The sequence below is a fragment of the Phocoena phocoena genome, chromosome 2 (assembly GCF_963924675.1).
Source record: "Phocoena phocoena chromosome 2, mPhoPho1.1, whole genome shotgun sequence".
Classification (NCBI taxonomy): Eukaryota; Metazoa; Chordata; class Mammalia; order Artiodactyla; family Phocoenidae; genus Phocoena; species Phocoena phocoena.
Genome location: NC_089220.1, coordinates 48,059,189 through 48,086,145, shown reverse-complemented (window position 1 = coordinate 48,086,145; position 26,957 = coordinate 48,059,189). Strand labels below are relative to the sequence as shown.

At 44.4% G+C, this 26,957-nt stretch overlaps 1 protein-coding gene across 1 annotated transcript in view; it reads right to left on the bottom strand.

Moving 5' to 3' along the window:
• Window positions 1-26,957, bottom strand: part of NID2 (nidogen 2) — a 77,979-nt gene that overhangs the window by 40,672 nt on the left and 10,350 nt on the right. The window contains exons 3-9 of the mRNA XM_065871673.1: window positions 26,489-26,721; window positions 19,914-20,221; window positions 19,509-19,838; window positions 9,084-9,233; window positions 8,407-8,652; window positions 6,764-6,964; window positions 4,990-5,220 (exon numbers count right to left, since the gene is read on the bottom strand). Of these exons, the coding sequence (XP_065727745.1) occupies window positions 4,990-5,220; window positions 6,764-6,964; window positions 8,407-8,652; window positions 9,084-9,233; window positions 19,509-19,838; window positions 19,914-20,221; window positions 26,489-26,721 (1,699 nt within the window). The remainder of the gene's footprint in view (window positions 1-4,989; window positions 5,221-6,763; window positions 6,965-8,406; window positions 8,653-9,083; window positions 9,234-19,508; window positions 19,839-19,913; window positions 20,222-26,488; window positions 26,722-26,957) is intronic.

Genomic DNA, 26,957 nt, shown 5'->3' with positions numbered 1-26,957 from the left:
TACATAAGGTATTTCATTAATAGCATGCCTAATCTTATTAACATGACAAAAAACTTGCACCCTTATTAGTATTATACCAAATTTCACCATCCATTAACCTAAATTTAATACTATCCTTATCCATACTATCTATTATAATTGGAGAGTTACGACATTCTAAAAATCTATTCATCAGTTGATGGGCATTTGGGTTGTTTCCACCTTTTGGCTATTATGAAGTTTTCATAAGCTTTTCTTTCTTTTCTTTCATATATATATATGGTATATAACTAGGGGTAGAGTTACTCAGTCAAATAGTAACTTCGTGTTTAACTTTTTTGAGAAACTGCTGTTTTCCACAGTTACACCATTTTACACGCATACCAGCAACATGTGAGGGTTTCAGTTTCTCCACATGCCCACCAACATGTGCTATTATCCATTTTTTGACTATAGCCATCCACATGCATATAAAGTAGTATTTCATTATGGTTTTGATTTTTGCATTTTCCTGATGATGAATGATGTTGAGCATTTTTTCATGGGCTCATTGGATGTCTTCTTTAGAGAAATACCTATCCAAATTTTTTGCCTATCTTTTAATTAGATTATTTGTCTCATTGAGTTGTAAAAGTTCATATATTCTAGATACAAGTCTCTTATTAAATATATGATTTGCAAATATTTTCTCCCATTCTGTAGGTTGTATTTCACTTTGTTGATAAAGCCCTCTGAAGCACAAAAGTTTTTATTTTTTTATTTATTTTTTTTGGCCGTGCTGTTGGCTTGCAGGATCTTAGTTCCCCAACCAGGGATTGAACCTGGACCACAGCAGCACTGAATCCTAACAACTGGACCACCAGAGAATTCCCAAAAGTTTTAAATTTTGATGATATCCCATTTATCTATTTTTTTCTTTTGTTGCTTGTACTTTTAACATAATATCAAAGAAACCATTGCCAAATTCAGGGTCACAAAAGTTCACCCTTAAGTTTTTTCTAAAATTTTAAGTACGTTAAGGCCTTTGACCCGTTTTCAGTTAATTTTTGTATATGGTGTGAAGTAGAGGTCCATCTTCATTCTTTTTCTAATGAGTATTATTCAATTTTACTGCAATTCTTGTTTGTCTAGAAATAGATTTATCAATACTTCAATATTTTATAATGCTTTACAATTAGGCAAAACGCTTTCAGGTTTGCATATGCAACGTCTATATATGCAATTTCATTTAATTGAAGTATAGTTGATTTACATTATATAAATTTCAGCTGCAGAACAGTGATTCAATATTTTTATAAATCATACTCCATTTAAAGTTATTATAAACTATCGGCTATATTCCCTGTGCTGTACAGTATATCCTTGTAGGTTATTTATTTTATATATAGTAGTGTATACCTCTTAATCCCCTACCCCTACCTTCTCCCTCCCTCCCCTCCATTCCTCTCCCCACTGGTAACCACTAGTTTGTTCTCCACAGCTGTCTATTTCTGTTTTGTTATATTCATTTCATTCATGTTTGTTTTTTGGATTCCACATATAAGTTACAGTATATAGTATTTGTCTTTCCCTGTCTGACTTATCTTACTAAGCATAAAACCCTCCAAGTCCATCGTGTTATTGCAAATGGCAAAATTTCACTCTTTTTCATGGCCAAATAGTATCCCAGAGTGTGTGTGTGTGTGTGTGTGTGTGTGTGTGTGTGTGTGTGTACGTACCAAGTGTTCTTTATCCATTCATCTGTTGATTGGAACTTGGGTTCCCTTCCATATCTTGGCCATTGTAAATAATTGTGCTATTAACATTGGGGTGCATGTATCTTCTCGAATTTGTTTTTCATTTTCTTCAGATACATACCCAGGAATGGAACTGCTGGATCATATGGTAGTTCTATTTTTAGTTTTTTGAGGAACCTCCAAACTGTTTTCCACAGTGGCTGCACAGATTTACATTCCCACCAACAGTGTACAAGGGTTCCCTTTTCTCCACATCCTTGCCAACACATTTGTGTTCTTTTTGATGATGGCACCTCACATCTGTCAGAATGGCTATCTCATTGTGGTTTTGATTTGCATTTCCCTGATGATTAGCGATGTTGAGCATCTTTTCATGTACCTATTGGCCACCTGCATTTCCTCTTTGGAAAAATTTCTATTCAGTTCTTCTGCCCATTTTTCAATGAGTTGTTTGGGTTTTTTTTGTTGAATTGTATGAGCTATTTATATATGTTGGATATGTTGAGCATCTTTTCACGTGCCTGTTGGCCATCTGTATGTCTATTTTGGAAAAATGTCTATTCAGGTCTTCTGCCCAATTTTTAATTGGGTTATTTAGTTTTTGGTATTGAGTTTTATGATCTGTTTATAAATGTATGGGTTTATTTCTGGGATCTCTATTCTGTTCCATTGATTTATGGGTATGTTTTTATAACAGTACCATACTGTTTCGATTACTGTACTTTTGTAGTATAGCCTGAAGTCTGGGCACATGATACTTCCAGCTTTCTTCTTTTTTCTCAAGATTGCTGTGGCTATTTGGGGTCTTCTGTGGTTCCATATAAATTTTCAGATTATTTGTTCTAATTCAGATTATCTGTTTTCATTCCTGTGGAAAAAAAATGTCCTGGGTATTTTGATAGGGATTGCATTCAATTTGTAGTTTGTTTTCACTAGTATGGACATTTTAACATCAATTCTTCCAGTCCATGAACATGCATATCTTTCCATTTCTTTGTATCATCTTCAATTTTCTTCATAAATGTCTTATACTTTTCAGAGTATGGGTCTTTCACCTCCTTGGCTAAGTTTATTCCTAAGTATTTTATTCTTTTTGATGTGATTCTAAATGGGATTGTTTTCTTGCTTTCTCTTTCTGATAGTTCATTATTAGTGTATAGAAAAGCAAGACTTGTGCACATTAATCTTGTATCTTGCAACTATACTGAATTCATTTATTAGTCATAATAGTTTTTTGGTGGAGACTTTAGGGTTCTCTATATAGTGTCATGTCATCTGTAAATAGTGATAGTTTTACTTCTTCCCTTCCAATCTGGATGTCTTTTCTTTCTCTTGTCTTATTGCTGTGACCATCTTCATCCTTTTGCATGTGGATATCCAGAGTTATCCCAGAACCATTTGTTAAAAGGGCTACTCTTTCTCCTTATTGAGTTGTTTTGGCATCTTTGTCAAAAATCAATTGACTGTAAATGTGAGTGCTTATTTCTGGATTCTCACTTCTATTCCCATTGATCTGTATATCTATCCTTATTCGAGGACCACATTGTATTGATTACTCTTAAGTTTTGAAATCAGGAGGTATGATTCCTCCAACTCTGTTCCTTTTCAAGATTGTTTTGGCTATTCTGGATTCTTTAAATTTTTATATGAATTTTAGGATCAACTTTTCAGTTTCTGCAAAAAAGCCAGGTAATAGGATTGTGTTGAATCTATAAGTCAATTTAGAAAGCACTGCCATCTTAACAATATTATGTCTTCTGCTTGTGGTTTCCAAAGGGGATGGTGGGGAGGGGAAGGGATGGACTGGGAGTTTGGGGTTAGTAGATGCAAACTATTACATTTAGAATGGAAAAACAAGGTCCTACTGTATAACACAGGGAACTATACGGAATCTCCTGGGATAAACCATAATGGAAAAGAAGGATATATATATGTGTATAACTGAGTCACTTTGCTGTACAGCAGAAATTAACACAGTATTGTAAATCAACTATACTTCAATTAAAAAATAATTAAAAAAACACAATATGTCTTCTGATCCATGAACTTAGAATGTTTTTCCATTTATTTAAGCCATCTTTGTTTTCAAAAACATTTATAGATGTCAATGTAAAAGTATTGCACTTCTTCCTAAAAATTTATTCCTAAATATTTTATTTTGGAAATGGAATCATTTTCTTAATTTCCTTTTCAGTTTACCCATTGCTACTTTATAGAAATACAATTAATTTTTGTACACCGATCTTATATCCTGCAACCTTACTGAACTATTAGTTCAAATAGTTTTTTTTTTTTTTTTTTTTTTTTTTATGCGTTACGCGGGCCTCTCACTGTTGTGGCCTCTCCCGTTGCGGAGGACAGGCTCCGGACGCGCAGGCTCAGCGGCCATGGCTCACGGGCCCAGCCGCTCCGCGGCACGTGGGATCCCCCCAGACCGGGGCACGAACCCGCGTCCCCTGCATCGGCAGGTGGACTCCCAACCACTGCGCCACCAGGGAAGCCCCAAATAGTTTTTTTTTTAATTAATGAATTCCTTAGTTTTTCTACAAATAAGATTATGTCAGAGGAGAATACAGATAATTTTACTTCTTCCTTTCCAACCTAGATGGCTTTTTTCCTTCATTTTCTTGCCTAACTGCCCTGGCTAGAACTTCCAGTACAGTGATGAAGTGTCAAGAGCAGGCATCTTCTTTCTGATCTTAGAAGGAAAGCAACCAGTCTTTCCTCATTAATTATGATGCTAATTTGGTTTTTTTCATACATGCAAGTTTTATTTCATTTTGTTCTTTTAGGCACTGGCTCTTTGTCCCACCTTGATTTGGTGCAATCCTTCTCATCTTTTAAGTTTTAGCTGAAATTTCACTTTGTTGGGGACATCATTCCTGAACCTTGCAACTAGGCTCACAGCACCCTGCACTTATCATAATCATAACAAATATTTGTCAGCATCAATCTCCCTCCTAACTTGGCTACACCTTGTTCACAGGTGTATCCCCAACACAGACGGCACACACAACTGGGTGTTGCAGCAAACCAGCCTCATGTATATGCTCTATTCCTGATCTTGGCAAGAACACTATTCTAAAAGTTCCATCTCTACCTCTCAAGGACAGGACCCTGCTTTATTCATCCTTACACCCAGCACCTAACAGAGCCTGGCACTCAGTTACCCTTAGTAACCTATGTGAATCATTCTGAGGCCACTCAAAAGGCATGAAAGAAAGAAGGTTGGATATAATTTTTGCCCAGCAATAACAAAAAAGGGAAACCATACCTTCAACAGGGCCAATCTGATTGGTCACAGCGAATCTGAGCACTTTTTCTTCATCCGTGTACAAGGCAAAGACCCGGTCCACATTCAGCTGCTGGGTGGTGGGGATGACCCGGTGTCTGGGGCCATGCCTGCATGCCTGGTAAGTGATGTTCTGGTGGAGGCGGTAGGACCGTGTTTGGTTGATGGCACCCAACGTGAGAGAGTAGGCTCTGGAACTTGTGGAGGTCACAGCTGCAATAGACATTATTCAGTCAAACGAGGACATTTACAAATACTAAATACAGAGGTTTTTTATGTGAGGTGAGTTTCTCTGCAGTTTTTCATGTAGTTGCTGGAGCATGTCCCCTTGGGAAGTTTGAGTTTATATGGGAAACCTGCAAGGCGGTCCCAAGAACCCACGTAGATGTAAAACCAAAGCACTGAGAGGGAGGAGGTATAATCGCTGCTGTCAATATTCGCAAAGAATGACTTTACTATATGCCAGCCATGCCCAGCACTCTATAAGCAGTGCCTCATTTATTCCTCACAACAGCCAGTGAGGTGGGCCCTGCCATCTTGTGTGGAGAGTCTCACAGAGGTTAGAGAGTTAATTAAGTAGTCTAAGAAGCAAAGCTGGGGGCTTCCCTGGTGGCGCGGTGGTTGAGAGTCCACCTGCCTGTGCAGGGGACACAGGTTCGTGCCCCGGTCCGGGAAGAACCCACATGCCGCGGAGCGGCTGGGCCCGTTAGCCATGGCCTCTGAGCCTGCACGTCCGGAGCCTGTGCTCCGCAACGGGAGAGGCCACAACAGTGAGAGGCCCGCATACCGCAAAAATAAATAAATAAATAAAATAAGAAGCAGAGCCGGAACTGGAACTCAAGTTGGCCTGACTCTACCCCGCTCCCCCCAAGTTTTCAACCAATCCATCCATCAGTGCACAGAAGACTTCCAACACCTTGCACTTAAGTCTGGAGGCTTCTGGGGAAAGGGGCAGGGGTCTTTTATCTCAACCTGAGTGCAGAGTTGGGAGGCCAGGCAGTTTTCTAGCCATCAGCTACCCTGTGCCCAGGCCAGATCTCTGCTGCCCATTCACTTCCCTGTGCCTCTTGCCTGGCTTCCAGCTCTCACACAGCACGAGAAGCAAAGGCACAACTCAAAACAAACCACTGTGCTGCAGGACAGCAACTGAGATTGGGGCAGCATCTCAAAATCAGGGGTGTCTTACAGAACACATCACATGTTACACATATCAACCATGTAAGAGAGACAGAAAAGGGGTGATTATTCTCATTCTAAAGATGAGAAAATAAGCTCTCAGACAGTAAGTGATCTTACTCCCCACATATTTTAAACACATCCGTAAGAATTCCCGTCTTCTGACTCCAAATCTAGTGGTAGTTTTACAACACTGTACGGCATCTCTGATTTCAAAGCAGGCTGAACCAAGGTTACAGAACAAGTATAAATTCCAATAATCAGTATTTTTCCACAGCCCAGAGAGCAGGAGGGTTAAAATCTGTACAAAATTATACCATCCCTCCCCAGCCCATAGACAAGGTTGTTATTATATTATCATCTGCAAATATTGGGTAGGGATGTTGATATTCTTGTGTACAACAGCCATCACTTTTCTCACACTAATAAAATAACAAGAATAGTAAAAACAACACTGAGCTCATTTCATGTGTCACACGCTGTTCTATAAGGACATTCCACGTAGTCACTCACATAATCCTCGCAACTATCTCGTGAGATGCGCACCGTCCCCATTTTACGGAGAACTGGTTGCACGTACCTGAGTCCGAGTAGTGGTAGAGCTCCTTGTAGGGAGCAATGTGGGCTGTGAAGTTTGCTGGGACGTAAGGCACCTGGCCTTGAATGTTGGTTTGAATGCTCAGATAGTTCTCTGGGTCCAGCCCCTCAGCAGTTTGAATGATTCGAACCCTTTCCTCTCCTGGGTAGAAAGTAACTTCCATGTCATGGATAAAGGTAGCACCTGGAGAGGAAAACAAGCCAGCACAGGGATGAAAGGGGGCCTTGCATCTTCCAGCAATAATCACCAGTGCATACTTCCACTTCCCAGTTTCTCCTGCTGTTGGGGATGGTGCCTAAGGAGATCTGATAACCAAGGTTAACTACTACCAGCTGTTGATCTCATCAGTTCCCCGAACTTTCTGTTAAAGAGCATGGTTCCAGGGCTTCCCTGGTGGCTTAGTGGTTGAGAGTCCACCTGCCAATGCAGGGAACACGGGTTCATGCCCCGGTCCGGGAAGATCCCACATGCCGCGGAGCGGCTGGGCCCGTGAGCTACGGCCGCTGAGCCTACACGTCCGGAGCCTGTGCTCTGCAACGGGAGAGTCCACAACAGTGAGAGGCCCGCGTACCGCAAAAAAAAAAAAAAAAAAAAAAAAAAGAGCATGGTTCCATTCTCTCCCATCTCACACTGCTTCTCTTTGTAGGAACTTGTTTTCTGTGAAAAATAAACCCCTAGGAACATCCTTGACCTTTCTCTTTCTATGGCTGTCAGACTTAACAAAAACAATCAAAACCCCCCCAGGACACCCATTTACATTTGAATATCAGATGAATAAAAAACATTTTTAGTATAAGTATGTCCCATACGATATTTGGGGCATACTTACACTAAATTATTCAATTATTAATTGTTTATCTGAAATTCAAATGTAACTAGGTGTACTGTATTTTATTTATCTACTTTTGACTCAAGGTTTTATCAAAACTTGATTAAAAGCAAGATCCTACAAATGCCTATTGAGCTCTACAGCTGGAGGGCCAAGAACTTTTCTCTCACACTTTATGTGCAATAAACGGGTAGTGAGGTGAGAAGCCAGGAAGTATTCTCTACATCCTTGCTATCAAAGGGTGGGCCTTAGACCAGCATTATCGTCTCCTGGAAGCTTGCTAGGAAAACAGGATCACAGACCCCCCAGGCCCGCCACCCCCGGCCTACTGAATCAGAACCTGCACTTTCCCGAGGCCCCAGGTGACGGGTAGGTGGGTTAAAGTCTGAGAAGCACTGTCTATACTATTATAGATCAGAGTCATCAGGGGACAAAGAGGAAAGGCACCCCTCGCCCATGAAGTAAAATCATCTCCAGATGCCCTGGAACTACCACCTGCATCCCTCTTCGGCAGATCTGTGAGTGACTACTGAATTACACGGACTCTGACAAAGCAGCTTCAAGGGTTCTTGAAGGTAAGAGGGCACGAATGCTCCAAATGGGATCATCCTATTTCTCAGAACAACCTGGAGAACCTTTAGAAGAAATCACAGTCCTGCAAGGCCAAACCATCCCCAACTACCTCGGGGCAGAAAAACTACACCTGTGTGGCTCTGAAACATTGCACAACTGACTACTGAATGAAAACCCAAGGCTCCATGCCGCCAAAGCCATGGTGACCTACGGCCCTCCTCACCTGTGAGGCTGAAGCCGTTCTCCCAGCCTGGTTTTTCTAAAGCAAAGAGCCAGCCAAACAGGCCTCCGATCGGCGTGAGCGGGAGAAGGGCCTGGGCGGCGGGCTGCGGGATGTGGCCGATGGCCAGGTAGGCTCTGCCGTCGTCGCCCACCACATAAGCGTGCAGGTCCGCGTCGGTGAAGTGCACGGGCGTGTGGCCCACGCGGAGGTGCCCACTCACCTTCCCATTGACTCGATGAGGTGTCCCTGAGAGACAGCAAACCCCGTCAGCCTTGACCGTTGTCCACATGCACAGATAAGACTATCCCACTGACAACTCCCCACACTCCACCTTCAGCCCTTTTCGCAACTCCCTAACCCAGCCGCTACCCACCTAGGTACAAAACAGACCTGCCTTTGACCTCACTTCTCCCATCCTCCCTCTCTCCTGTCCACTTGCACCCTAAGGAGCTAGCCAAAAGGGAGGAAACATTTCTGTTTAATCCTCAAGTTGGGAAATCAGCTGAAACATGTTCATTTCTCAAACTTTTATGGAACACCTGCAAGTTGCTTAGGCTTTGATTCAAGCAGTACAGACACAAGGTCCATAAACAGAGCTCACAGTGGCAGCTGGAAACAGCAAGCAACAGAAACAGACCCAGAGCAGCCCCCGCCCCAGTCAAGCCAGCACCCCTCACCTTTGGGCAGACAGTGCTTCCCGTTCCCGTAAAACCTGGACTGGCAGTGGCAGCAGAAGCCCGTGGCATAGTCAGTGCAGAAGGCGTGCCGGGAACAGCGCTCGTGGTTGTGTTCGCAGGTCTCCTTGTTGGCAGTGTTGTACATGAAGACTGGAAAGTAAAACAAACTTGCATGTAAAGGACAAAGTGATTCCAGCATCATGGTTGCCAAGGTTCATCACGGACACAGCATCTGCTCCATAAAATCCATTTAGATTGTAATAAACAAATGGGGTTTTAATAATTAAGAGACGGAAATAACATTCAACTCAGGGGAATTAACTTGCTTTGTCTGCTGGCAAGAAGTACTGCTGACTGCTCCCATCTGGTCTCTCTGCAGAGCTGGTGAGCGAGGATGAGACCGCGCCCCTCGGTGCAGTGACAGGAAAGCCAACCAGGAAGTACGTGTTAGGTTGAACTGCCATTTTCTGGGTCAAAAATGGCCAAAGGTCAGCAATCTTATACGGTTCAAACTAATATTAATGAGCTCCCGAGAGGAAGACCGAAAAGAGAAACTAACGAACACGGTCTTATGTCTAACCATTCTTTTACTTTTGGTAACCTTGAACTTGAAGAGAATAACCTATAGCTTGTCTTACTTCCCAGAAAAAAATTTTTTTTTCTGAAAGAGAAGAAGGGCACTGAAGAAAGAACACACATACACACACACACACCCTAAAGAAAGTGTATAGGAGGCAGGTGGAGATGGAGGGGAAGGAAACAGGGAGCCCAGCTGTGAAAGGCTCTGTGCCTTTGCAGGATTTCTCATGGTGGGTGTGGCCCAAGCCGGATGTCAGGGCAGCAGCGGAGAGCCTGGCCATAGTCACCATTCTCTAGGAAGCCATGTGGACCTGGGTAAGCTCAGTGCTCCAGTAGCTGTTCCTTCCAGCTCTCGCTTATCCTGCCCATTAAAAAAAAAGAGAATCATTTGTGCTACCAAGAAACAAAGGAACTGGAGCAGATGCTATTGTCCCTAAAGGGAAATGGCCAAGGAATTGGGGTGTGGCTGGGGGTTGCTGACAGATAAGAGAAAGCTTTGTCCGGGACACGGGGGATGATCCCAATCCCAAGCACGGCCACCAGGAGGCAAAGTGGCCGTGCACACCTCTGCCTCTGCATCCCCCGGAGCAGGAGTTGGGTGGAGACTCCAGGAGCTGACTGAGCAAAGATGGCACAAAACTCTAGTGCTAGACTCCAGTGCTGTTGTGAGGTGCCAGCTCCCAAGGAAGACAGATAACCTGCTCCTGGGAAAAACTGGGTGGCAGTTGTGTTCCACATCTAGGTCTGAAAAGCAGGAAATGGGAAGGGGAAGAAGAAATGGAAAGATCAGTACTTACCCAGTATTCCGGGGAGAACAGAAAACAAACCAACGTTGGGGCAGGGTGGGAACGTAGCACCATAGAAGTAACAATGAAGCCAGCGTAGACTTGTATCAGCAAGTGAGGATATAACAAAGTGAACATTGAAAGAGTGCCTAATATATGCCAGGTACTACGCTATGGACTTTATTAACTCTTTTAATTTGCACAAGAGCAGGGACTTTTTTAATCCCTGTTTTGCAGGTAAACATGCTAGGCAAAGATTAAGGTGACTCTGCTGAAGTCACACAGGCAGTAGGTGGTGGAGATGGGATCTGAACCTAGGAAGTCTGGCTCCAGATTCTTAACAGCTGTACTCAACCACCCTCCGGCAGAGCTCAAGGACATCGATCACGAGAGCCAGGCAAAGGATCTGCTCAGGTGACTGGGGTTAATCAACACAGGCTTCGGACAGTCAGGTTTGAGTCCTACTTTATAAATAAGGCTTAATGGGAGAAGATAGCAGAGATTGTCCAGATGGCTGTCACAGCTGACAGAAAAGCACAGGTAGGAGAACTGAGTAGCAGCAGCAGTGTTAACTTCTGGACAGTATTTAACTGCTGCTTACAGATTCTTGAGAATGAAGTGAGCTGAGGGTTGGCAGGACGGACGATCTTGACTCAAGTGGAATATCTGACTGGGAACAGAGTGAGAGTTAAGTCGGTGACTCAAGATTTGGTACCAGGCCTACACAGCTGAGAAATTCCAGTTCGATAAAAATAGAAAATTAGGCATCACTGTGAACACTTTTTCCCTTTTTTTTTTTTCCGGTACACAGCCCTCTCACTGTTGTGGCCTCTCCCGTTGCGGAGCACAGGCTCCGGACGCGCAGGCTCAGCGGCCATGGCTCACAGGCCCAGCCGCTCCGCGGCATGTGGGATCTTCCCGGACCAGGGCACGAACCCGCGTCGCCTGCATCGGCAGGCGGACTCTCAACCACTGCGCCACCAGGGAAGCCCCCATGAACACTTTTTAAAACAGGAAAGTGACACAAAACTCAAGGCAGAAAAACAGAATGGATAATAAAGAAGATAAGAGGTTGCTGTGAGAAAACGATGTATCATTATCTGTACCATTGGTTTATTAAGGGGGGGAAAATTCCAGTCTGAGTAAAAAATAAATGAATGTAACTTGTCAAAATCTTGGGGTTTTCCAGCACTGAAAAGTCACAAGTATTAAGAAGCAGCCCCTGGAGGGACTGGCACAGTTGTGAGTGTGTTCATGGCATCGGCTGCCATCAGGACTCTCCCTCCAGAACACAAGGGAAGCAGGGGCAGCAGAGGGTCCCAAGTTCTGACGCCCAACAGCAGCCTGACTCAGGTGGCTCTGCAGAAACCACAGAAATGCACTGTGTTTCCTCCTCTCCAAAATCAGGACGACACCCCTTCTCACACCTCATTGCCAGAAATCACGTTATTTCTTAGCGTACTTATGAGCACCAAGGTAAAAAGGCAATTTGATGCAGGGCTAAAAGGTAGTCATTTTCAGGAAATTCAGGTAAAAATAAAACCACATTAACACTGTCCTGCCCTCAAATTAAAGAAATGATGGGTTTGTATTATGTTCCCTCTATTTGTTGTTCTGTGAAGACTTGTTCTTCTGCCCGATCCCTCTTCTAAGAGAGGATTATGAAACAGGGAGAGAAGAACTGGAGGAGGACTACAGATGTGTTGAGTTGGGTTAATTGAACTAAAATACTAGGAGGAGGCATGGCTTTTCTGTGGGTAAAAAAGAGAGGCTCAGCAGTGCAGCCAGCAACTTACAAATGCAACTGTGACAAAGTTTGTAAGTTCATGGACACGCAGACCACATGTTACTAACAAAAAATAAGTTAGGGCCCCATGAAAGGCTATTATGAGACAGAAACTATACTTACGGTGGGTTAAATTAACTATTGGTAAGCTGACTTGGGGATCTTTTTCAACTGTGTGTGTGTGTGTGTGTGTGTGTGTGTGGAGAGCTGCATGCCCAGGATGGGACTTACTGAGCCAAGAACACAAGCTCAGCCTTCCAGCCCACGCCAGTCACACTGGGGAAAGATGGGTGTAATCCTAGACAGAGGAACACCGGGACCCCTTTCCCGTGCCTGCCTTCACATGCAGACGTGCACGTGTAACACTGACAATGTCAGCTTAGATGAAAGGTAACTGCCTGTTACAATTTCATTCTTTCAGTAATTCAAACAAATACTTATCGAGCACTCCCTGTGGGCCCGGCACTGGACTAGGAATTAGGGATACTGCTGAGAACAAAAGAGACAAAAACTCCTGTCCTGGAGCTTACATTCCCCCCTCTAGGCAGCAGTCAACAGACAGGTCAATTATTCAGTAAGGCGGATGGTGTCAAGAACTGTGCAGAAGCTTAAATCGGGGCGGAACAAGAGGGCTGGAGACGGAAGTGACTTTGCTTCTTTTAAATGACACAGCCACGGAGCGCCTGGGGAGAGGATGAGCTTTGGGCAGAGGCCTGGAAGAGGAGAGGATGAGTGAGGGTAAGAGCTCCCGTCAGGCTGGCGGGGCATGTGGGAGGGATGGGGCAGGGAGACAGGAGAAGGCAGGAGAGGTAATCCTGGCCAGTTCTCACCCGTCGGGCCTCACAGGTCAAGGGAAGGATTTGGGCTTTAGTCTGAGTGAGGCGGCAGACGCTGCTGGGGAGAAGAGTGACACGGTCTGACTTACAGAAACCTCAGGAATGAGCCGGTGCCTTGATAGTAGGAGGTCCTGGTGGAGAGGATGAGAAGGGACCAAATCTGGAGTTCTTTGAAGGTGGAGCTGCCGGGGTTTGCTGATGAATTGGATGGAGGGAGAGAAGGAGTCGGGGAAGGGTAGAGAGAGGGAAGGAGAGCAGGGTGGGGAGGACAAGCGGAGAAAGAGAGGGGTCCACAGGGATGTTCATTTCCTGGCGTGGCAACTGGAAGGCTGGAGGTGCCATTTACTGGAGCAGGTCTGTGGCAGATCAGCTCTGGCAATGCCTTTACAGCATCTGGGAAGTCTCACCCCGCCCCCTGACAGGGTCTTATACCCTCAGCACGGCACTACTCAACCATTCAGAGGGACAGCTGCGTTCCTCCCTATGGATTCTGGGAACCACTGCATCAGAATCACCTGGGATGCCAGTTAAAAATGCAAATTCCCAGGGCACACCTTAGACCTACCAATTCAGACTCTCGATGGGCGGATCCCACGAGTCTGTACCTTAGCCACTCCTGGGGTGACTCTTACGTCCAGTAAGGAAAATGTTCAGGATATTTGCAAACTTTCCATTTCTGAGCCAGAGAATCCTGATTAATGTAGTGAATGAATTTCATCTGACCAATTAGCTCCTGGGGGTGGCTGGGACTTCAGGGAATGCTCTAGCATTCATTCCTGGCCTGGCTGAGAAGTGGAACGCTGTGCTTATGGCCCACTTAGGCCAAACCCCCAAGCGGGGCACGTGAAGATCCTTAGTGGACGGAACCGGGAGCCCAGGAGCCATTTCCCTTCCCTGAGAAAGGGGGAGAACAGGACCTAGAAATGTGACCCCACGTGTGGCTCTCTAACCAGGGAAGAAAAGCCAGACGTCTGGTCAACGTGACTTCTCAAATTTCTATGGGAACTGCAGGTAGATTCAAAGATGCTGAATTCCGTGAAGGTGGGGAATCAGTGTCTAAATCCCAGCTGGATGAGATGTGCAGTGAGCAGATGCAAAAACAAAACTTTTTCTTTTTCTGTGGTTGTTTCTATGCCTCTGTACCTCACAGCTTTGAATGTGTTTTCACACACTTCTTCCTATTCTGGTGAGGAGGTGGTATCCCCTCTTTACAGATGACACCAATGAGGCCCACAAAGATTATATGATCTTCTGGCTCTAAATCCCACGCCCCTTCCATTATACCAGTAGTACTCAACTGTGATGGGCTTCAGAATCACCAGGGGACCTGGTTTAAAAAGGCAGATTCTGGGGACTTCCCTGGTGGCCCAGTGGGTAAGACTCCACCCTCCCAATGCAGGGAGCTTGGGCTCCATCCGCACTCAGGGAACTAGATCCCGCAGGCGTGCCGCAGCTGAAAAAAGGATCCCGCCTATCACAGCTGAAGATCCCGTGTGCCCCAACTAAGACCCGGCGCAGCCTAAATAAATAAATATTTAAAAAATAAATAAAAAGGCAGACTCTGGGTCAGAAGGTGGAGGAAGGGTGTGGAATCAGCATTTTAAACCAGGGCCACGGGAGAAATAGCCACAAGTGGACTAGAGCCAAACTTTGAGAAATATAGTTTGCATTCCACAGATTCCTCTCTCCTGAATTTTACCCACTGGGGCAGGCTGTCTTCCAGACCCTCCGGGGACCCACGCTCTGCCTCGCAGCTGCTGTCGCAGAGAGTCAAAAAAACGATAGGGACAAGTCTGCTGGCAGCTCGGGCCCAGCAGGAAGGCAGAGGCCGGCCAGGTTTGAATGAGCTCAGTTTGCAGCAGCTTTGTTAACTGAGGTTAGACTGTTGCTAAAGGAAACTTCACGTGAGGATTTTTAAAATCTCATTTCTTTTTCCCAGTTAATGCTTTTCACTCTTCTCCTATCCTTAAACAGAAAGAAAAATGGGGTAGGGTTAGGAGGCTATGTAAGGGAAAAGAAGCAAGGGTGCTGCCAGGGTACTTGAGACTTGTCCTAATTGGGAGTTTTCCACATAAATGGAAAACTCCTCTGCACTTGTTCTGACCCATCCTTCAGTCTTCATTTCTCCAGAAACACTTAAGCGCTCATCTTCCGCCCTGGCCCGTAGAAGGCCAGCAGGCTCCACAGAGCAGACCGGGTTCATCATGCAAACGGGGACGGAGGGCTTCCTGCGCGGGGCTGCTGCCCCTGGCAGCTGAGCTGTCTTTTACTTTTAACAGATCTTCCTGTCACCTCAAGGAAAAGGACCTACATTTTCACTGCAGGACAGATTTTTCTTAGGTTTCCCACCTCACAGAATGATAGACAAATAAGAAAAACCACATCCAACCGTATAATGAAAAACAGTGGTATGCTTTTCCCTCCAGTTTTCGTCTGTTTTGGGGGTATGTGTGTGGTACATAGTGAAGCTCGTTGGGCAAACAGTTATTAGGACCCTGTTTTTCTGTGGGGGGCGGGTTACATCCACCATCGTGAGACTAGCAGGCTCTCCCGTGCAGGTGTCTTCACAGGTATGGGGGTCCTCTTGTTCACAGTCCCTCAGCAACCTGGGGGTGCACCTGGGAGAGGGGCTTTTGTGCCTGGAAGGCTGGGCTGGGCAGCAGAGCCTGTTCGAATTCATCCCAGGGTAGAAGCTGTTTGAGCAACACATTCCTGAGGCCTCTCCCAAGGCCAGAAGTAGAGTTGGACCAGAAGCTACAGGGAAATCCCTGTTCACACCCTGGGCCTGCCCTGCGTGAATGCCGTCTAAGTACAATCAACAGGATCCCACGGTGGAGTGAGAACACATGAGGTCTCTGAAAGCCAGGTGTCCCTCCCCCTTTCTAATTCATCATGCAGACTGAGGTCAAATTAAGCTTCCCATTGCACCCCCTGGGCAGGTTTAAAAATCTCTACGACCCCTGTGAATCAAGCTTGTCCTGCTGCCTACAACACCGGCAGTCTCTGGTCCTAGGCACCTGGAGCCTCAATGGCAGCTGCCTCTCACATCCCCCGCCCCCAACTCACTCACTCACTCACTCCCTCCCTCTCCATTTCCACCTCACCACCTCCACTCTTGTCACTCCTCTGTCCAGAATATGCCCCACTTTCTCCCTCTCTAAACTGAGACTCTGACCTCATGGCCTGGCTCAAGCCCCCCTCCTCCATGAAGACTTCCCTGATGGCACCACAGGTGAATCTGCCCTGCGCTGTGCTACCTGGCAGCTTGCTCTAATCTTCCATGGCTTCGCTGCAGTACTGGTCTGCCTCTTACGCAGACAAATCACTCAGTATTTTCAGTCTTCAATTTCCTTCTTTGTACTGTGAGAAGGATAATAGTATCTACCCCACAGGGCAATTCTGAGGATCAACTGTGCTAGTGCAATCCAAGCAAAGTTTCCTCTCAGAGTCTGAGTGGACATTTGATAAATACCAGTGAAAACTTCCACTCATGCCCCAGTCAGAGAAGGGCACATGGTAGGTGCTCAGGTAACTTTTGGTTTGACAACAAGCTTCCAGAGCTGCTTGGAGAAGTAAGACCCCTGAGACAGAGAAAGCTTGTGCATCCAATTTACTGCCAGTTCTGTGGTCTATGAAAACAGAACAAAGCAAATAATACGCTCGAGGCTAGAACTAGAGTGGAATTGGGACATTCTTGCCTGGTGCGGACATGATCTAAAAAGAATCTAGATTTCTCAATAAAAAGTCTATAAAAAGAGTCTCTAAGAGGGGAAAAAAAAATTTAAAGAGAAGGGAGAGATATTTGGGGGAGGGCTTTAAATTTTAATTTCTTGGTTTACCAAGCTGACTATGAAGCTTCAAGGGGAAACTAAAATTTACTGGGCACGGTGCTTCCATGCCCAAGTTTAATTCTCGCGACTCTTTGATGAGGTCTACGTCATCTCCATTTTATAGCTGAAGAAAATGAGAGTCAAACAGAGAAAATGTCTTATCCCAAACCACACGGCAGAGCTGGGAATCAAGCTCAACTCCATCAGACACCAAAATCCACACTCCTCCACTGCATCAGTAGGAAAAGCTGGTCAAGATGGCTTGAGGCTGGACAGTTAGCAGGCGCTCTTTGGTGTGAGTCTCTGCCACCCCGCCCACTGGCTTTCCCAGAGGGAGTCCACTTTTGCCTGATGGACCTCTGGGATGCCAATGTTTTGTTTGAAAAAACAAAGTTCACTGCCAAGAAAAACCAAGTAATTAACAATTGCATGGCTCTATACAGTCAGCTCCCCGGTATCTCCGTGGATTCAAGGAACGGCGGATCCTGTGCAATGTTAAGTGCGGTTAGGGGAACCCGCAGGTGGGGGGGCCTGAGGATGCAGAACCGTGGATACGGAGGGCTGACTAAGGGGCTTGAGCATCCGGAGATTTTGGTATCTGCGGGGGGATCCTGGAACGAATTCCCCATGGATACCGAGTCTTCCTACAGCCTGAGGTGAAACCAGAGGTTCACCTATTTTTCCCTTTCTGCTTTCAAGTTTTAAAGCTTTCCCTGTCTGCTAATATGGTGGTTTATTTTTTTTTTTCGAGTTTCAAAAACTTCTAGTTAGATTTATTTTCCTAAATGTTTCACTGTATTAAACAGCTGTTTCGAAGGCGTTTTGCCATTTCTAAGATGTCAGTGGTAGACGTCATCCAGAAGCTGATAAGTATCACAGTCATGCCCCGCGAGGGTTCTCGCTGCTGCCTGTTTTTCTCTATGGCCAGTTCCCTAGACCCCTACAGCTATTAGAGCTTATCCAGCCCCTCACAGTTCAAAGCAGGATGTGCAGTCCCTTCTTCTTAACCCTTTAACAACTCACCCCAGGGATCTGCTTTCTAATATTCCAAGCTCTTCCCAGAGCAGGAAATCACAACCCACAAATGAAAAGACCACATAGGAGCACATCTTTACCTCAAAAATCTCTTTGATCAAAGTGTCTTTGATACTTGGCTTTACATTTTGTTTAGATAGACGGCACTTATGCTGAAAATTCAGGAGACTATCAGAAGGGTGTGAAGGTTCTGAAGCCTTCCAATAAACTTCACATCTTCAACTTGAGAGAAACGTGGTCCTTAGGCGCAAATTAAGGCACAAGCTTTTAACAAGCCCATTCTTCATTCTCTACTACCCCACCCCCATTCCCACCGCTTTAAATCCTCTATAATTAGTAACAGCAGCCACCATTTATTAAGATCCAACTAGTACAGACGCTAGCCTAAGAACTTCGTGATCTCTTTTAATCCTCTCGACAAATTTAGGAGAAACTGGAGGCTTGGGCGCTACTAGCATAAAGTGTCACCCGGACAGCGTGACGGCCAGGATTCAAACCTCCACCAACGTTCTCCCTCTAATCATTACACGATGCTGCCTCAGTCACAGAACAGTTTCGCCTCTCCTGAAAGAAGGGCTTCTTCAAGCAAATTCTTACAGATCAGGACCACAGCAGAGCCACCTGGAAGACCCTCTGCTAGGTCAACCTGTTTTACCATAAAAAGTATGGGAAACAGAAAAGGTGAAGGAAAAAAAAAAACAAAGGTCCTAAAGAATGCTTTCACCTCTGACCTCTCTCCTCCTGTCAGAGGTCAGATGCGCAGTCCCTGGAACAAATGGGATGAATCCGTGGCCAGTTTCCCATTCAGGTGTTTACATCCCTGGCTGGGAAGAAAAGAGCTGACATGACAAGTCTCGCCTTCAGTAGAAGGTGACATGGGCTCCGTGTCTGTATTAATTAACCGTCACCTCCCCTGGGCATTTCTCTGCTGGCCCCTCGCTCTGGTCAGTGAGTCATGAAATGAGGGCAAGGCTCCGGGGAGCTGACTAGCACAGCTGCACAGCCGTGAACCAGAAATGACAAGACACAGGTGGTTCGCAGTTTTCTCTCCCCAGGGGTCCCCTCTCCCACAGCCCACCGCCGTGTCTCTAAGCAAGGGGAGCACCGGGGTCATCCCATCACAGAGGAAGAAGCCGGAATGTTCATCCGAGCCAGCACAACTCGCGGCTTGAAACTAAAGCCTGAAGCCCTCCAGTACCGTAATGTGTGCGAAGCCTCAAAACACTTTACCTTTGCTGAACTTTCAAACTGAAATAACTTCATTCCACGTGAGAGCACAGCTGGCACAAGCAACCCCAGTTCTTCCCCATGGGATTCATGAGGCCCATTTTAAAAATAAATAAATAATAAAACATTAGTAATGGTCAAGAGATTCCAAAAAGAATTTGCCTGCCAAGATTTCTTTGGCAAAGGAAAGATACTCCATCTCCTGAAACAATGGGTTTTAGAAATCAGTCCCAAGCCTCTTTTTGCGAAACTCTTCCTCAACTCGCTTGAGAGAAAATTCACGACTCTCTGGAAGATCAGCATTTTTTCAATGAATTCTTTAGTACCCAGTGTTCAAACCCACTTACCCTCGGTGTTGGAACTGATGTCGTCCTCCACTCCGACCACTTGCCTCCTGCGGCCCAGGGGTGGAGTGTGATCCGGCCCGGGGTAATTTGGAAGAACGGCCTCTCCTCCTGGATGGGCTGGAGGAACATCCCTGTCTGCAGGCTGTGCCCGTCCATCTGGGTAGGGAGGCGGGGCTTGCTGGGAAGGATCCAGTGAATCTCCAGTCTCTGGTGGAGCAGGGACTGTGGTCCCTGGCTGTTCAGAAGACTCAACTCGGCCTTTTAAATCCGGGGCATCTATCTCCCCCTGAGGTCTCCCCTCTTTGGTTTGAGGGTTCAAGGTGGCAGAGTCTGTTTCAGGCCCACCCCTAGATGTTGGCCGTGGCAAAGGGGAGGCCAGGTCAGAATCTGGCGGAGAGATCCCACCTCCTAACGGCCTCGAATCAGCTTTCGAGTGGAAGGAAACATCGACTGTGCTGTGGCCATTCGATGCTTCCTCTGGCTCAGCAGGGGAGGGGTATTCGACGTCCTCCTCGTTCTCATCATAATAATCTAAGTTGTCCTCAGTGTAGTCACCCTCCAGGGCCGCAGCGCGGCTGAAGGAACGTCCCAGGGGAGCCGGAGGGTGGGCTTTGGAAAGGTCTCCTCCAACTGTCGCTGGCCTGACGTTATCCAACGGGGAGGTGCTGCCGATATGAAAAGCCCACACTCCAGGAATCCCCAGGTTGCTGTGTCTAAATAAAACGGAAACAGGACTTTGTCACAAAAGTGTCCGTCCACCACCTTCCCACAAAGGCGAGCGATTTATTTTAAAACTGGAGGACTATTAAGATCAGATTCAGAGTTTTCACTGGCAGGAAACCCAAATAAAACCAGACTTACACGGTAACTAAAGATCATACTGGAATTTTGATGTAAACTACCTCTTATTTAACAATGGGTTTCAAAGGCCATGTGTCTACCGAATGCCAGACCCTCAAATCAGAATTCTGCTCTACACGTTTTATCTCAATGGCTATTCGAAAACAAATAGGGAATGTGGGAATATTTTATCCTTCCTCTACTTTTATTTTTTTTAATTTATTTTGTTTTTTCGGTATGCCGGCCTCTCCCGTTGTGGAGCACAGCCTCCGGACACGCAGGCTCAGCGGCCACGGCTCACGGGCCCAGCCGCTCCGCGGCATGTGGGATCTTCCCGGACCCGGGCACAAACCCATGTCCCCTGCATCGGCAGGTGGACTCTCAACCACTGCGCCACCAGGGAAGCCCTATCCTTCCTCTACTTTTAACAAACTCAAGAAAACATATGCTTAAACATTTTTGCCAAACCCTTAAACAATATTTTTTATTTGAGAGTTAGTTACATGCCAAGTGTTAAACATTCTTCAACACAACTTGCAAGGTAGGGGCAGTGATCATGACCGATTTTTCAGAGGAGAAAACGGGTTTAGAGAGATTAATCGTCTTAAGGTTGCACAATTAATAACTGACAGAGCTTGGACTTGAACTCAGCACCACCACCAAAGCCCGTGTTCTGAACATCCACATTACGTCAGAAAACTAATACACCAGTCAGTGCACATCCTAATTATCTTACTCCACATTACAGAATGTTAGAGACATTTTGCGGTTTAGTCATGTGGATTAATCAATCAACTAATTCACAGAGACTGGTGAACCCATGTCAAAAAATTCAAAGGAATAGAAATGCCTAAGTCTCAAAAATGTTGAGCCAATGTAGAACAAAATTAAGGGGAAAATAAGAAAGCAAGTTAATCAAACTGCCACGGGTCACAGGTGAGAGGTATCCAGAAACATCTGGAGCCAGGGAGCTCACGCGTGTCCCCCACTAGAAAAGAACACGGGCTCCATTCAGCCTTCCAAATATCCCAGCGATCCATTATTTTAGTCAGTGATACATTCCAAAGAGGATAACCCCATACACAATTTCAAAAAAATAAGAAAAAACCTGAAGGAACAAAGGGTCTGGCTGGCTTGAATACACCCATTTCTGTACTCTCTGGCATATGGCCCAAACACCAGGCTCTAAGTCTCTCCTGCTGTGGGATTTCCTCAAAAGTCAGTCCATGAGAAATCAGTTAATGACTAATAACAGGAAATTCACTGAGTCATATAAGGGCGAGAGACTTTTGCTCATTTGGGTTGGTACTCATCATATTCATGTGGATTTCTATAGCAATAATATTTTTAACACAATTCCAAGAATCAATCAATCAATCCCCACCCCCTTGTGTATTGTTGTTGTTGCCACTGCTGCTGTTGTAATTAGTTCAGGGAAACAGGAGCATAGAAAGCAAAACTGTGATCCTTTGTGCGGTACGCTATGTAGACTTGGTAGGTTCTAAGAATTAATGCCAGTGCTTTTTGGCAAGCAAGCAAGGAACCCTAAAGAAGATAAGAGAGAATTCTGAAGATCTGAGGATGTTGAGTTTATTATCACATCAGAGGTGTTGCAGCTGTGAAATTTCTTCTTGAAGTCAGAAACAGAAAACTATAAAAGCTTACAAGAGTAGGAAAATACAAATTATGACAGATAAAAGCTAAATAAAATGATCTTCTAATTAAATATAAATCACGACCCTAGCTTTTGTCATTGGGCGTGACGAGAAAGTAGCCAGTTTGAGTTTATCCTAAAATCCAAGGTCATTTGGAAAGCTTAGCGACAGAAAGAACTTTATTTCCTAGAAAGGAAAACAAGGCTACAAAATGAGATGACAGTGCCTTCCTCCCTGGGTTGTTAGGAGGATTAAGTTAGAAAATCACATAAAATGTTCAGCATGGGGCCCTGCATGTAATAAGTACTTAGTAACTACTGTCTTCCAGGAGATAGAAAAGTATAATCTCAAAAAATACAAATGTGTACATTCATATTTAAATGTGCAGAAGAAGAGTTATGACAAACACACTATGAATTTAGAATTTATGACCTCTGAGCTTATAATTATGAGACAAGTTTGAGGAAGACAACAGTTCCATTGACTAGGAGAATAACTATTTTTTAGAGATGCATACTGAAGCCTTGAGGAGTGAATGGCATGCTGTGTGTCACTTACTTTAAATTACTTATGCAAAAAAGAAAAAATGATGAAGATGGCAAAATGTCAACAGCTTGTAAATCTAGATGACTCCCTCCACTTTTCTGCATATTTTTGAAATTTTAACTAATGAAGGCTAGAGAGGGTGTGGAGAAAAAGGAACCCTCCTATATTGCTGGTGGGAATGTAAATTGATAACAGCCACTATGGAAAACAGTATGGAGGTTCCTTAAAAAACTAAAAATAGAGCTACCATATGATCCTGCAATCCCACTCACTCCTGGGCATATATTCAGAGAAAACTATAATTCAAAAAGATACATGTACCCCAATGTTCGTTGCAGCACTATTTACAATAGCCAAGACATGGAACCAACATAAATGTCCATTGACAGATGAACGGATAAAGAAGATGTGGTACGTATATACAATGGAATACTACTCAACCATAAAAAAGAATGAAATAATGCCATTTGCAGCAACATGGAAGGACCTAGAGATTATCATACTAAGTGAAGTAAGCCAGGCAGAGAAAGACAAATATCAAATGATATCACTTATATGTGGAATCTTAAAAAAAAAATACAACTAAACTTATCCACAAAACAGAAACAGACCCACAGACACAGAAAACAAACTTATAGTTACCAAAGGGGAAAGGCGGGGAGGGATAAATTAGGAGTTTGAGATTAACATATACACACTACTATATATAAAATAGATAACCAATAGGGACCTACTGAATGGCACAGGGAACTATATTCAGTATCTCGTAATACCCTATAATGGCAAAGAATTTGAAAATATATATATATATATCTGAATCACTTTGCTGTACACCTGAAACTAATACAACATTGTAAATCAACTGTAATTCAATAAAGCACACACACACACACCAGATAAATAATAAATAAATAAATAAATGTAAAATAGAAGATTAAATTGAGAAACATTTCTATAATTTGGAGGTAGAGAAGGCCTTTCTAAGAATAATACCAAGACCTGAAATCATAAAGGAAAAGGCCAATAACTTGGACAACCCTAAACTTATACCTTCTAGATCACAACTAACTTTAAAGATGAACAACTGGATAAAAACATTCACAGCATTTGAGAGGAAATATCTTTACTAGGTTTTTCTTATTTGTTAAAGGTCTTTGTAAACACCTCAATAGAAAATAGCAAAGAAATGGCTATTAACCATATGAAAAGGTGTTCAGTTTTACTAGTAATCAAAGAAACTAGAGTGAAAATATGAACATTTTACACCTATCAGATTCACAAATACTAGCCAGATTAGAAGCTTGTAGGAAACAGACACTGTTGATCACAGCCCTCCTTACTGGTGAGAACGTAAGTTGATGCAGGGTTTCTGAAGGGCAGTTGGTTAGCATACATTAAAATGTTACACTGCATATATCCTTTCTCAGCAATTCTACTTTCAAGAATTTATCTTTAAGACAAATGAGCATCTGAGCAATGTGTACTATTTTGTTTACTGAAACAATAATTATAAAAGGAAAAGACAGAAATAAGTTAAATGTTCATCAATAAGTTATTGTCTTAATAATACAGGCTATATATGATGCCATGTTTTATAGCGTTCAAATAATAATATAACAGATATCTTACTGAAAGACACCCATAGACAGTAAATGGGAAGATGCCATATGTATAACAAAAGAACCATTTTGGTTTTGAGAAAGGTTTTGCATAAACCTAAAATTCTGGAATGACTGTTAATAATGGTTATCACTTGAAGTAGTGAGAATGGGTAATTTTTACTTTTATTTCACATTTCTCGGCATTGTTTGTACTTTATTTTCATTTGTTTGTTTGTTTGTTTTTTTGTGGTACGCGGGCCTCTCACTGTTGTGGCCTCTCCCGCCGTGGAGCCCAGGCTCCAGAAGCGCAGGCTCAGCGGCTCCGTGGCATGTGGGATCTTCCCGGACCGGGGCACGAACCCGTGTCCCCTGCATCGGCAGGCGGACTCTCAACCACTGCACCACCAGGGAAGCCCTATTTTAGTTTTTATACTAAATACAGATTCTACTAAAGAAAAATTCCTCTGACGGTCATTTTGGCCCCATATCTTCCACTTTCAATCAAGCAACTCAGAGGTTTCTATGAAGCATGAAAGATAAAGATGAGGTAGGCATGGAGGGAGGTAAATGGAAGTGGTGTATGTGTGTACGTGTGTGCGTGCGTGTGTCTGTGTGAGTTCTTAGAGGCCATTACGGCTATGGTGGGGGGAACACGTCTGCTTTTTCCCTCCGGTTTTTCGGCCCTCACTGCCTCCTGTACCCTGAGGAGGTGTTAGCACTTACTCCCATGCTCTGGAACTGTTGTTTGTCCGTCTACTCTAGGAGAGTGCAGGTTGCTTGCGTGCAGGGCCTGGGCCTTAGACATCTTTCTCTTTCCAGCTCTTGACCCATGGTGAGCTCTCAATAATGTCTGAGAGGCAGAGAACCTATGGGCTCCAGAGTAGAAGAGGAGGGTGGAACCAGGGGAGAGAGAACAAGGATCTAAAGTTTTCTCCAGAGTCAAGACTAAAAGGCCACCTTGGTGGAGCTCAAAAGATGTCCGACATGGCTTCCCTGGTGGCGCAGTGGTTGAGAGTCCGCCTGCCGATGCAGGAGACACGGGTTCGTGCCCCGGTCCGGGAAAATCCCACATGCCGCAGAGCGGCTGGGCCCGTGAGCCATGGCCGCTGAGCCTGCACGTCCGGAGCCTGTGCTCCTCAACGGGAGAGGCCACAACAGTGAGAAGCCCGCGTACTGCAAAAAAAAAAAAAAAAAAAAGATGTCCGACATGAGTCATGAGAAGGGGAAAGCAGGCCAGGATTCAGCATAAAATAAGTAGTTCAGAGCTCCAGACTTGTGGTTGAATTTTGGCTTTGCCACTTCATAACTTTGAGATTATAGGCAATTTAACTTCCCTAAGCTCATGTGTCACATTGAGAAAAGAGAAGAACTCAACCCCTGAGATTCTTGTTGAGTTTTAATTAAGAGAACTTCTGGAAAGTGTGTAGCACAATGTTGGCATACAGTAAGCTCTCAATAAATGTCAGCTCTCAGTAACCCTATTTGGTTGTAGGGCCCGCTCTCTGGTCTCTGAGTAAAGCAGATGGCATGCAAAAGTGTAAGATGTTCCAATACCCAGGAATCATGTAACGAAACTTAGAGGCGTCAAGGGAGGCCAGGTAACCAAAGTATTCTCTGTCTGCCTTCTAGACCAGTATTCAGGGAAGGGATAAAAGCGGAGATTTTTTTTAGAGCCTGGAAATTATTAAATATCAACAGGTGCTAACCCAGATACTGGGCATGATGTGGACTAGCAGAGTGAGCTTGTGTGATGGGACTAAGGAAGTGCTTGGTCCCAGGCATTGCATGGAAAACCCTCAGGACAATTTCAGATAATGAAGCCACTGAGAAATCCTGAGACTTCCAAAAATCTACCAATCTGTTTGTTTGGTTTTCCTTTTTTTTCCCCAAATTACACTACTCTTAACTTTTAACACCTATCTGTCCAAAAGACTAACTCACAACATCTCCGGCTGTGAAACGATTAACCTGGAAAAACCTCAGCCTGGGCAGTTGTATTACTGGGTATTTTTATGTGGTTCCAAGGGCAATGATTTCCATAGCAAGCCTCACTGGCTGTGCTCACACACACACACACACACACACACACACACACACACACACACACACACAGAGTTCTGTTTCCAGTATCTATAGCCAATAGGGCAGGAAAAATAAAAGACTGTTTATATTTTGGTCAATGTGCTCCTCCCAGGGTCTAGCCTATTTCCTGGTTTTGATCTGATCCCTTGCTTAGAAACCACAGATGATATTTAATGAGTAGGGCCACTCAAGTTTAGGTAGCTCCTAAGGGTCTTTACATTCCAACAGGAAAGGGCATAAGCCCCATGTTACTTACTGGTAGAGATTTTTCACAGACTGTTCAGTGCTAGTCAAGCTGAAATATGGTCCCTCTCTCTTCAGGTCACCGACCTCCCCTCTGCAGAAGCCCACCCGGGCTGGAAGCTCGAGCTGGACATTGTAAGATTCTTTGGGGCGGGTTCCAAAGAACTGAAGGCCATTGGCAGGATAAAGAAAGAGGGCGTAGGTGTCAGACTTATCAGATGCCAAAACTGCTTGGAAAGTATTCAGCTGTGAAAAAAAAAAAGAAAATATTCTTAATAAAACAAACAAAAAACAACAAAGAAACCCCAAAGCATTATAAAATGCAAAGGGTTGTCCCCCTTCTCGGGATTTCTCTAAATTGTTTTTACACGTAATATTCTTTTAAATTTCCTCTCCAAATTATAAACATAATTACATCAGCTATATTATTATAATCATCTTTTATCAATTTAGATTAATAGTTGAAATATGCATAGGTAAAA